Genomic DNA, 13,602 nt, shown 5'->3' with positions numbered 1-13,602 from the left:
TTCTGCAAAGAGTAAAAATAATAATGAAAAGCAGGTATTAGTTCAATTAGTGAACAGAATGGAGAACTAATGGCTGTTGCAAACTGATGTGGTAGAGTTGTACCTAATTTAAGATTAAGTCTCTAAAATGAGACCAAATTCTAAATCATATCTTTGACTATAAGAGAGAAAAAAAGAAGTAAGAATGAATTAAAATAAACTGTTATATTCTGTTTAACTATTTCTCAGGAATAATATGGTTTTGATGAACCATATTAATATAAATGTATGTGCCCCCTCTCTAAAATGGTTTGTGAGAACAAACCAATATTTGTCAGTACCTGAACTGAAGATATGATACCTCAGTGAATGTAAAACTGGCTATTTTATAGAGAAGGGCTGAACAGGTCTAGAGTCTATGTGTTACCCAAACATCATCACTTAAGTTCCACAAAAAGAGTGAGTTTTGGGAACATAAAATAGAATACTCACTTGAATGAGTTCTGGGTATCTTAGAGGAAACTTCTATAAAAAAATGCAAGAGTTATAAGAAGACAAAAAAGCAACGAAAATACAATAACAATGCCACACTACACATATAATCTGTGAATTTTAACATTGCTACTTAAGAAAAAGGTTTTTATCTTAACATCTAAATTTGAGACCAAATTTCTTTGCGAGCAAATTTTAAAAGGAGAAAGGGAGAACTATAATTGTTTTATTGACAAATATCAAAGGAAAATATATTAAATTTGTCCTCTTTTTCGAATATGAGAAAGAATAAGAAAATATGTAAAAAGGCTAAAAAGAATTTTAGTTACTTTAAATTAGAATGGTAAAGAAGTTACTCAGTATGCTGAACTATTTATATTACATGGTAACTCTAACGGTGATTTAAACCATTATAAATTTTTGGAGCCAATGTATACTTTCCTAATTAAATATTTTTTGTCTGGATTTTATTTTCATAATCAATTAAATCATATAAAAATGTGCCTCAACCTGAATTTTTACTTTAGAAACAAGACTTAGTTTTGTTAAATAATGGCATTTAAATAAATAATCACAAAAACACACCTGATATTTTCTTTGAAATAGGGGTGAGGAATCTGTTTTCTGGGGAAACTATCTGTTTATTTGTAAAAAGGATAAGATAAGAATGGCTCCAATGACACATTTCTGAGGAACTCGGATCATTTTTGTAACTTGAAGTCAGAGATTTCCTCCTATTGGTTCTTAGGATCTTTCATAAACATAACACTATTGGGTAAGAAGTTGAATTATCTGTGATTCTATATTATCCAGAAGGGGAACTGGAGAATAAGAGTCTCATCAATGCAAACAACAGAATATCTCAGCATTTCAGAAGCTTTGCTTCTGTATGAGGTAGCTTCGATGTCCAAATTTCCCAGATCATTATTTTATCTGAATTATTTTATTGTCGGGTGATTCCTGTTTATATATTCCTCTCACCTTCATTAACCACATATCACAAGGGAACAGGATAACTTTTTGTTTCAGATAACTGTTTCAATGTTTGTTTGTCTGTTTGATGAGAGGGAAAGTTATTTAATTTATATTGTCTAGTTTAATTGTCTATAGCAAGCATCTCAAACTCGCAGCCTGTGGGCTACATGTGGCCAACAATGAATATTTTTGTGGCCCAGCCAATGTAATGGTACGTAAGAAACGTTTTAATAAAAACTTAATTTTTACAATATCCTGTTATATATATATATATCTATAATAATAAAAGCATAAAATGCGAATCAACCAAACAGCAGAACAACTGTCCAGATTAAATTCCTGTTACCACGCTATGACACACATTGGTGCCAGGCCAGCCAAGGTGGGTGCGATACAATTGGTTGGGGAGGCCCCACCATTCCCCACAATCAATCACCCCAAAGAGGGAGGCCCAGGCTACCTGGCCAGTGGCATTGCGGCAGGTGGGTGAGGCCTCCCTCTGCACGGCAATTGACCTGAGGGCTCCCCCCTATGATCAATCATCCCACAGAGGGAGGCCTGGGCCACAGGTCAGTGACACTGTGATGGGTGTGCGGGGCCAGCCAGCGATTGCCCCGCAGAGGGAGGCCCAGACTAGCCAAGCGATCACACCCCACACCTGTCACCCACAGAGAGAGGTGACTGGTGGTGGGGAAGGGGGGCGGCACCACATAGATGGCAAGCAGTGGCAGTGGCAGGGGTGGGGTCAGCTGCTGGCAGCTGGGGGAAGGAAAGCCTCAATAGGCCCTGATTGCCAGCCAAGCTGAGGAAACCTACCTGTGGGGTCCTGACTGTGAGAGAGCACAGGCCGGGCTGAGGGACACCACATCTGGTGCATGGATTTTGTGCACCAGACCTCTAGTTATTAAAATAAACTACAATGTTTGCTAATGACTGATTACTATAATCGTGTTTCATTCATTTCCCTTACACACCTTACACACAGGTACACCATTTCTCTCCACTAATACTAGCAGTGATTGCCACATCATTAGTCTTAGACTGACTTGTTTGGTGTGTGCAACAGGAAATATATCACTTTCAGAGAACAAGAAAATAATTTGTGCAGTTATTCAGTGTCTAATAAGTTAATGTTCAAGAAAAATTTAATTTTTATTAACATGTTCTATTTTATGTTAATGTTTACTCATTTATTTCAGTTCTTTTTATTCAGCATGTCTCTTTCTAAATAAACCTACATTTCTATGAAAATTGAATGAAAATTGAAGCTTTTGTTTTTGGGGGCCTACATAAATTTAAAACTTGTTTATTTGGCCCATGTTAGCCTTTGAGTTTGACATGCTTGATCTATAGTGATGATAATGACTTGATCTCTGAATCAGCAGAATCAGCCTAGTTTTCTGTACTTTGGGGGAAAAATATTGGTTGACACAAGCTATCTCAAATAAGATAGATTTGGCTTTGGTTCTAAAAGCAGGATACTGTGGAACATGTGCTTTGATGTTATATTTAGATAGGAAATATTGGACACCTCTTCTATGTCTATATATATATTTAGACATATATGTCTCTCTCTCTCTCTCTCTCTCTCTCTCTCTCTCTCTCTCTCTCTCCTCCCGCCTTGCTCTCTCTCTCTCTTTCTCACTCAAGCCCTCAGGTCTCTCTCTCTCTCTCTCTATATATATATATATATAACATATATATATATATGTTAATTGTATAATGGAACAGGGGAAAGCCTATTTAGTATAAAATGCTATTTATCATATATAATACCTTCTTTTTTCATTTTTTTACTTTTAATTTTATTGTAATATACTTATTTTTCAAGTGAGACATTTTAATTAAAGTTAAGGCTTTGAGTGGACTACATAATGATATTCAAATGTGAAACATTATCACAGTTTTGATATCAATACTCCAATAACCAATTAGAGATCATTTGCTGCTTTAAGATATTCTCAGTAGCTTGTGTTTGATGAGATATCAGGTCATTCTAAAAAGAATCTAACACCTTTTAAATTTTTACTGTACTCACAGGTCTGGCAAGAGCAACAGCCATGAGGCAGGTAAAGATGAGAAGCTTCATGGTTGTCAAGGTCTATTTAAGAAGATAAAATAAAGGTTAGGTTTTATACTAAAAGTTGTATCATCAATATTTTTTTATTTCTAACAAAAGAGAAATATTATGATAAAATAGTTTTAATTAAAAAAATAGTACTTTTATTAAATTAAGATTTTTAATTTTGCTACTCAATATAAATGTTTATTATCCTAGTTATCTTCCTTAATGTTGCAGTATTTAGAAATGCCAATTTCTTACTACTATATTCACTTACTAACACTCTAAAATAAGACATTTATTCCATGAAGTAGCAATATGGTTGAATATGGTTTTGTCAATGGAATAGAGAAGCATCAATATTCAAGTACAATTAAATTTTTTTCTCTTGGATCATCAGATTTGCTAAAGTATGTAATAAAATAAAATATAATAAGAACTGTCATTTAATTTTATTTGAAAATGACTTTCTTCTTTAAATTTATTTGAAAGTATCCTGCTCTTTCAGAGTTTTCATGAAAAATACTGTTGGTGCATTGTGTAGAAATTTTAACCTCCATCATTTATTTTTTAAAAGAATCTAGTTTAATTGGTATCTTGCTACATTTATATATATATGACATGACTGTATAAAGGTGATTAAGTTGGACAGAATCATAAGATTCAGAAGTCTTATCATGTTTGATTCCTAGAATTCAATCAACTTGCAAGAAACTAAAAATACTGAAACATATACAGGAAATTGGTTTCCAGAGAAATTACCTTAGTCAGTAAAGTAATACTGACATATTACATATATACTGATTTAATTTGCAACCTGTAGAATCTAAATTCATTAGTAAAAACAAAAGGCATATTTGTAAATCCAAAATGAGTTTACTACCTTTATCTATTGGTATCCTTCCAAATATCCAAATTAAACCATCTTTACAAAAAACAGTCATACAAATCTAAGTGTATATCCCCTTATGGAATTAATTTTGTTAGCCAAATGACGCAGAATAAAACTGGCCTTAAAAGTATTCTTACAGCAATGATCTTCCCTTTAGTAATCAGAAAGATTGGAAATTATTTTGCATAACCACTTTCCATAGAATTGGGCAAAAATAATTTAAATTACCTTACCACAAGTCTCTATTGAAATTCTATATCTACTTCTTCAATATATGAGAAAGATTTCAGTTACCAAATCATCAAAACATGAGTTGGTCTATATAAAACTATATTAATTTTTCACTTAAAGCTCTGAGGTGGTGCCCGACCGGTGTGCTCAGTGGTTGAGCGTCGACCCATGACCCAAGAGATCTCAGGTTGGATTCCCTGTCAAGGAACATGTCCCAGTGGCATGTAGGAGGCAGCCATTCAATGTTTATATCTCTCTATCCCTCTTCCTTCTCTCTACAAAACAATAAAAACATATATTTTTTAAAAGCTGTCAGGTGGTATTAAATTAGAAGATTTTTTTTAAGCTACCAGTATATCATACAAAGGTACCAATATATAAAAACAGAAACACAAATACATCTTAATAGAGAGTGAAACAAAGATTAAGCAATGTGAAATCATAATAATTTTGCCTTATGTAAATACAACACCTTATGGGAACCCAAGCCTGGGAAGAAGAAGCAAGCTGTGTTGAAGATCAAAGTGATGGTAAGTCTTTTTTCCTCACAGCTATTTAAACATAGAGATTAGTAAAATGCTAATTTTGTGGTTTCAGTGCAACCAATAGGTTTATTCAAATTCTAAGAATTCAACCCAACAGGAAATTAATTTTCTGTTCAATTCTCTCCTAGGAATTTCTGAGGAGAATTTTCAACAAAAGAGTGATTCATGCTATAATACAAATTAATCAGGAACTGGAATGGCATACTCATAATTAAAATAAATCTTTGTAGCTTTATGATTATTATGAGAACATAATTTTATGTTTAATGGACAATTGGAAAAACTAATATGTCAATAGAATTGCCTCTATATCTTTTGAAAAATTCATTGCCTGTGAAGAAAATTCTTGGTACAAAATGGGGTCTTCAAATTTTTTTAAAAATTTTTTATCAAGATACTAGACCAGGAGAAGAATTCCTCACTTATTTCACCTTTTAAAACTTAATATGTCCTCTATTATTTAATTATTTACTTTATTGTATATGCTCTGACCTCTTTTTACCAAAAAAGTAATGTTATTTTTCTATATATTTTGCTGGTATTTTAACTACACCAGGTAATTGTTTTGTTTGCTTTTTTGGGGGATACTAGTTGTGAAAGCATCCATTAATTTAGCTATTAGATTGTTGAATTAAAAATCATAATTACTCAAAAATTACAAAATTTAAATGTTGGAAAAATCAACTTCATTTCTTTGATTTTTCATCTTTTGAAGTAAATAAATAGAAAATGTGAATATCCCTCTCTCCAATCTCAATCAACTCCTAGAATTAAATGTCATTGTACTTATCATAGAAAACATCACATATGCTTAAAAAATATCCATGCATAAAGTTTTAAAAATGATTGGTATTGATTGTAACTGCGTTTTTACAAAAAAGCAATCGTACTGTATATTTAAAAAATAACTATAATGATTTTTTACAACCTATTCACATTCATATGACAGAAACATATTTCTGGGTTAAAAGAAATTCAAGAGTGGTTCTGGCTGTCCACATTGGGGACCAGAAGAGATTGTAGTTTTCCATATTGAACTTCTCTTTAGACAGGATCTCCTCTTATTGACTGCATCACATCAATTTCATCAACTTACTAGTGTTTTCTGTTTACTTTCATTCATTCAAAGGGCTGAGTACAAGCAACCTCAAGTGCATTACAATACCTTGTTTTTATCTTTTCCAGAGGAAATGTCTTATTTTATTCCTAACTCAGAGCAGCACTATATATGAAAATTTCCATAATTTTTGAAAAGCTAATTGAGTTTCATTTGTTCTTTCACTCTTTTATTCTTTTATTCATTTATTTATTCACAGAGGTGAAGAAACTGGATAAGGTACAGTGAATATAAAAGTGGAGCAATAAATAAATAAATATGTGTAGAGAAAACCCAAATCTTTGGCCTAGTAGTACCATAGTGGGTAATTAACAAAAAAAAAGAAAAACAAATAACTTTAATATGTTTAATTTTGATATTCTTGGTAGTCCAAAAGTAAAGATTTGAACAGGACCTCTAGAGTCCCTATGAACAGCTGAGACTAAGGGCATGCTATGCAAGGCTTAATAGATATATCTATATCTCTATCTATATATCTATCTAGCTATCATCTATCCATCTAGCTATCATATATATATGTATATTACCTCTTTTTATATATATAAAATTATATATGTAAAATGCAAATTAGCCGGGATGCTGTAACAGTCATGACTGCTCAAGAGGAGGCTGCACACGCAGGTGGGTGGGAGGGGACTGCTGGGTGGTGAGGCAAGCCACAGATGGGGCAGACCCACAGAGAGTAGGGCAGACCAGGGCCCACAGAGAGCAGAGAGCAGGGCCTGCCCGAGAGAACAGCCTGCCAGCCAGGGTGCACTGGCAATCCACCTCTGTGTGTGAGCTTCAGAGTAAACACCTTTACTTACAGCTCATTGGCTAAGTTCCTGTATGCCTCTCACAGTGTTCTTGGTAACTTGCGTAATAAGAATCCAAGAAGGTATTTAGGGTTTTTCCACCTCACGCCTGGAGGAAAAAACAAAGGTCCGGTGCTGGAGGGACTAAGAAATGTCATATCCTTCCCTAGCTGGTTTTGCTCAGTGGATAGAGCCTCGGCTTGCTGACCGCAGGGTCTGGGTTCGATTCTGGTCAAGGGCATGTACCTAGGTTGCAGGTTCCTCCCTGGCAGAGGCCCAGGTCAGGACTCATGCAGGAGGCAACCAATCTAAGTGTCCCTCTCACATTGATGTTTCTCTCTGTCTTTCCCTCTCTCTTCCATGCTCTCTAAAAATCATTGGAAAAATATCCTCAGGTGAGGATGAAACAAAAGAAAGAAAAAAAGGACATATCCTATGAAAGAGACATCTTGAAAATACCTAAAGAAAGTTGTCATTTTTTTGTGGTGGAGGGACTGGAGTCCGTGTTTTGTGGTGGAGGTAGCTGGCAATGGCAGCAGCAGTGGGGTGATGGGGCAGTGCCTTCTCCTGATCAGCCCAGTTGCCTCCTGTAGAGGGAGGCCAGACTGCAGGGAGTGGGACTAAGCTGTCAGTAGGACATTTCTGAGGGTTCCTGGGTTGGAGAGGGTGCAGGTCTGGCTGAGGGAACCCCCCTCCCCATGCATGAATTGCATACACCAGGCCTCTAGTCTGATAATAATGTTTGTCATCAAAGGGGAGCAATCAACATTTTTAAAGAGTCTAATTTGTATCAAAAGACAAATCACCTCTTAATAAACTCAAATTTACTGTGAGAATTCTCAAAAACTCTAAATCTAAATTTATCTCTCTATAATCCCCTTTAGAAAAGACTAATTCTATACATTGTATGAATTAATTATTGAATATAGTTATGTGGTTCTTATTTTTTACAATAAATCATTCTTATTATTGTAAAATATAACTGTCTACTATAATTTGAAAAAACATGTTTTTATGTGTTCATTGTATGATGTTAAGTCATACCAAATTTTAGCCTAAGTTTACTTGCTTTACCTTGATATTTTTCATTTGCTTTTTTCAGTTAAAGTTGTTCAATTCCAGATATTAAAACAAAACTCAAATTTGAAATACATATTTAGATAATTTTTTTATAGTCAGATATGTCTTTACCTGATGAGTAATGAAAAAATAAGATTATTACCTGATACCAATTTTATGATGTAATAGAGTCATATGTAGAATGAATGTATAATTGATCACCCAACAATAAACATTCATTATAACTAAATGGTCTGGTGGTCATAATTACAAAATAACAGTAATCTAATCTAATAATAGACTAACATGGTAATTGACCGCACCTTTGCTATGCCTCTCATGGGCTAATCAGTGTGATATGCAAATTAACCACAAACAAAGACGGTGGTTAATTTACATAATGCAGGCAAGGCAGGACATCTCAAGCCTCCAGCGTGTCCCCATCCAGGGCAGGCCGGCCCCAGGAGCCCCAGAAGCCTGCCTGCCTTGCCACCCGGGACCTGATCCAATCTTGGGCAGCAAGTCAGGTGGGCCCCAGAAGCCCCAGAAGCCACCTGAGATGGTAGTAACTATCAGTAAGCACTCCTAAAGTCAGTGGCATAAATGCACTAATTAAAAGACAGATTATGAGGGTGAATCAAAAATAAAACCCACTTTAAATAAAAAGACACATATAGATTAAAAGTAAATGAATTAAGCTGCAGCCTGTTTTGCTCAGTGGATAGAGCATTAGCCCATGGACTGAAGGGTCCCAGGTTCAATTCCAGTCAAGGGCATGTACCTCAGTTGCTGGCTTGATCCCCAGTCCCTATCAAAGCATACGCAGGAGGCAATCAATCAATGTGTCTCTCCCTTTCCCTTCACTCTCTCTAAAATTCAATGGAAAAATATCCTTGGGTGAAGATTAACAAAAACAAAGTAAATGGATTAAGTAACATTAAAGAAATTATAAGAAAAATATATTCCAAATTTTGTTAGTTGTATAATGAGGAGGCTGTGGCGCTGGAGTGTCTCAGTAGAGAGATAGCACTGAACTAAATGATGAAGAGGAGGTAGCAGGATAGAAATTTTTTGAACATGGCTGGTGATTTGAAGCAATGAAGGACTGCCCAGCCAGCATGGCTCAGTGGTTGAGTGCTGATCTATGAACTAGGAGGTCACCGTTCGATTCCTGGTCAGGGCATATGCTTGGGTTGTGAGCTCAATCCCCAGTATGGGATGTGCAGGAAGCAGCCGCTCAATGATTCTCTCTTATCATTGATGTTTCTATCTCTCTCCCTCTCCCTTCCTCTTAGAAATCAACAAAAATATTTAAAAAATTTTAAAAATGAAAGCAATGAAGGATGTAGTATAGTAGAAAAGATTTCACTGAGCCATATGAAAAGTCATAAAATATTAAGAAGTAGAAGTTATTTCAGGATTTAATTTCTAAGTGATTGATATAACTCCAGAACAAAAGAAATACAAAAAACTGAATATGATCAGAGGAGGTAGCCAGGAATTAGAAGTGACTATTAATATTTGGGTAATATTTAGAAACTTGAGAAGAGAGAGGAATTTTATAGATGAGAGAACAGCTAATGGCAAGTATGTGGAGGCATAAACTTAAAGCTCCAAAATAATTCCATTTGGGAAATGAGTCAGTACATTAATTTTATATTTTGAAAGTACTCTGTTGAGTAATACAAGAATTTTGGAGGCACAGAAGAGGACTTGTCATTCTCAACATGAAAAGATTAGAAAAGGAATTTTGCAAGATAAGTAGAAGAGTGTGAGCTGAAGAAGTGTGAGAAGAGGGGAGGGGAAATAGACTTGGAGGTGTGTTATGTCAGTGGTTTGAAGTGACTGCATTGTGTTAATAAGAGAATGGTGAGTGATGTAGTTGGGAAGGAAGGTAGCAAGCAGAACACAGAAGGCCATGGGGTACAAAAATGAATATGGACTTGATCTTCAGAATTGAAATTCTTGAGGAAGGCAGAGGCCTAAAAGGCTGACATGTTCACTTTGAGCCTTGAGGTGAAGCTTTTCACCCTGTCCCAGCTCCCCACCCCAGCTCTTTTCTGAATGCCCTGACTTCCTCCTATTTCAAGTCAGGATGGTCATGGATTATTTCAGCCCATGTACCTCTAGGACCTTCCTCTTCCTGTGCCAGAAGCTCTCCAAGAAGGATACAGGAGTTAGGTCCTTCCCTTGTCCAACAATTCACTCGCTATATTTTTGGCCTATAGGTTCCCTTGTTTCTATGCACCCTTCTGAGGAGACCGGGAAGGGTATTCATTTCGATGCACCCTTTATCCTCTAAGACAATCAGATTTTTGCAATAGTAGAAAGAGCTGACACTTGTTGGGCACTTTTAATATGCCAGGCATTCAGACATGATGGTAGCACTTTTTAAGGATCTTATAACCCAAGGAAGTATATAGGTTTGTGTGTGTGTGTGTGTGTGTGTGTGTGTGTGTGTGTGTGTTTTCAAGGTTAAGGATGAAGAAATGAAGACTTACAAGATTTGAATAATTTCCCCAGGTTAGGACACATATCAGCTAAGTTGGAATTTGACCAGACCATTTTATTTCACAGACCCAATGCTTAAGCACTGTGCTTTATTTTTCTTTTTGTAATATACCCCAAAATATTTTCTGTGCCCTAAGTAGTAGTATAAAACATAGCTTCATTATATTTCTGTGTGTTATTGTTTAATTTTCATAATCAAGTACATTATTGAAGCATTAAAATCAGGTATAGGGCTTGAACCGTATGCTTTCACCTATTGTAGAACAGTTGTAGATTGAGTTTAGTGATTATTTAAATTTTTATAAAGTTTTTAAAACTAAAGGAGGAAAAAATGTATTTATCAACCACACAAAGATAACCAACCATTAGTAAAAATGTTTCTTTAGCTTTTATACGTTTATATATACAAGTGTCTGTGTATAATATATTACATTTATTACATTTATTACATTTATTTTGTAGGCAGCATTTTTTAAATTTTTGGTTATGTCATCATTTCTCACACTCTCATTTTTAAAAATTAGTAATATATAACACATATTAAGCAATTGACTCTGGTCTGCAAATCTCAAAATGTAAAATAGATAGATGTGTACTTCTTTGGTTGGAATAGTTCCCCTCCATTATGGAATTTTGCCATTTTTCACTCCCCGTCTCTCTTTTAAGGCTCTATGGGCCATGAATAAAAAGCAAGCAAGCAAACAAAAACAGTTCTATATAGTTTCATATAATGTCTCTACAATATTTTCACTTATTGATAAATTTCACTTTATTTAGCCACCCTTAAAGGGGTATTCATATTATTTTCTGTTTGTTATTCATTTGTTTTCTGTTATTATAGTGTACATATGGCTGTAACATGTGCATGTGTACATAAATTTTACTGTGTACTCTCTAGCAATGTCCTTTGTATACATTCCTAGAAGAGGACTTGAAAATTCTTGAGGCAAATAGTATAAACAATTCTGATCTTTGATTCATAGCTTCAAATACCTTTCAAAAAAAGTTTCCAATCTATAACAGCAAAATTAATGTTTGATAGTTCCTTTTTGGCCAGCAGTTTTATATCAAATATTTTTCATCTAATTTTTGGTTTTATGTCTTTGTGTAATTTCATAATTTGATGGGCAAAAAGTTGTATCTCATTAATATTGAGTTGCATTTCATCAATTATAAACAAGTTTAGCCATTTTTCAAATGCATATTGGCTACATCTATTCTTTTCAGTTATTTATTTGTTTTCTTCCTGGAAAAATGCTTTGATATTTTTGTAGATTTTTATTAATCACAAATATGTTGGTAGCAGCAGCAACAACAGCAGGTGTTAAAATGATGGGGTCAAACCAGACTGGGTTCAGCAACCTTGGTAATTGAGTCTGGCTAGGAAAGAATTCAGAGCCAAGACTCAAACTATAAGAGAACATTTATTTAGAAAACCACAGAGGTTCTCTAGCTGGTCTGGCTCAGTGAATGAAACTTCAGCCTGGGGCCTGGGCGGAGAGGGGGGGTCCCAGGTTCGATTCCAGTCAGGGGCACATGCCTGGGTTGTGGGCTTGATCCCCAGTGGGGGGTATGCAGGAGGCAACCAATCAATGATTTCTCTCTCATTGATATTTCTACCAGTATCTCTCTCCCTCTCCTTTCCTCTCTGAAATCAATAAAAATACATTTAAAAAAAGAAAGAAAGAAAACCAAAGAAGTAAAATAAGTAACTCGTTAAAGAAATGGGCTTAGGAAACAAGTTATAGAGGCAAAGGTAGGGCCTGTGAGCTTTGAAATTAGGAAGGAAAAAGAGATACACCTGGGGGAATGGGGAAAGGAAAGGGGAGGGAAAGGCAAGGGTGTGCTCCTGGGAGGGAGAGTTGCTGGGTCCTCTGTCCTAAAGGTTTTAAGGATAAAAATTTTAGGGGAAGTCCCAGGGGAAAATCTCAATAGAATATTCAGCAGTTTTCCAGGTGTGTCTTTTTAGAGTCGTGGTCTCCACTGATTGGTCGGTGCCAGGGTAGGTGGTCATTATTCAGTGCAGTTGGTCCTGAGGTAGTCATCGCAGTCACTTGTCTGGTTTTGCTGCTTTTCTGGACCTAGAGCTGAAATGCAACTGAGGCCTAGATGTTATCTCTAGGGAGGAAAAGTCAGGGGGCCTAAACTGCATGACCAGTGATATGCTAGAAGAGGAAAGATTACCCTAGCAGTGGTCGGCAAACTCATTAGTCAACAGAGCCAAATATCAACAGTACAATGATTGAAATTTCTTTTGAGAGCCAAATTTTTTAAACTTAAAAAGTAGGTACATTGTTATTAACTTAATTAGGGTACTTCCTAAGGCTTAGGAACAGCCACACTCAAGAGGCCAAAGAGCTGCATGTGGCTCACGAGCCGCAGTTTGCTGACCACGGCTGCCTAGGGGCACAGTCCCACCTACAATTGCCCATTGTTAGGCACAGAGGGTTTTCCACCCTGGCAACCTTTTCTACTTGGCCCATGGTCCTTACTCTGCTCATATCTGTCTAACTGCCTACCACAAATATATTTCTTTTGTCATTCATCAACCTTATGGACATGTTTTCAAAAATGCCATTTGCCTTTTGCCATTGAGAAGGTTTCAACATTTAGATCTCCACACTTCACAAAATTTCTTTGTATGGTATTTCTTTTTTTTTCAGGATTTATTGTCTCTGAAATTTAAACATAAATGTTTTATTATAATCTTATGTTTTATTATTCATTAAGTTAATAAAACAAAGTAATACAGAAGATTACTGTAATGGGTTTTAAAAATTCATATTTCCATAGCAAAATTATTTTTCCAAAATCCTAGGGGAAACATCCTAAGCATCCAAACCTCAAGACTCTAGAGCAGCCGTGGGCAAACTATGGCCCGCGGGCCGGATCCGGCCCGTTTGAAATGAATAAAACTAAAAAAAAAAAAGACCGTACCCTTTTTT

At 35.6% G+C, this 13,602-nt stretch overlaps 1 protein-coding gene across 1 annotated transcript in view; it reads left to right on the top strand.

Moving 5' to 3' along the window:
- Window positions 1-5,106: 5,106 nt before the first annotated feature.
- LOC102756613 (estrogen sulfotransferase) overlaps window positions 5,107-13,602 on the top strand; it is a 94,600-nt gene continuing 86,104 nt past the window's right edge. Inside the window, exon 1 of the mRNA XM_006773100.2 lies at window positions 5,107-5,161. Coding sequence (XP_006773163.1) covers window positions 5,107-5,161 — 55 coding nt within the window. The remainder of the gene's footprint in view (window positions 5,162-13,602) is intronic.

The sequence above is a fragment of the Myotis davidii genome, unplaced genomic scaffold (assembly GCF_000327345.1).
Source record: "Myotis davidii unplaced genomic scaffold, ASM32734v1 scaffold106, whole genome shotgun sequence".
Classification (NCBI taxonomy): domain Eukaryota; kingdom Metazoa; phylum Chordata; class Mammalia; order Chiroptera; family Vespertilionidae; genus Myotis; species Myotis davidii.
Note: the sequence above shows the minus strand (reverse complement) of the source record. Positions and strands in the feature narration are given on the sequence as shown.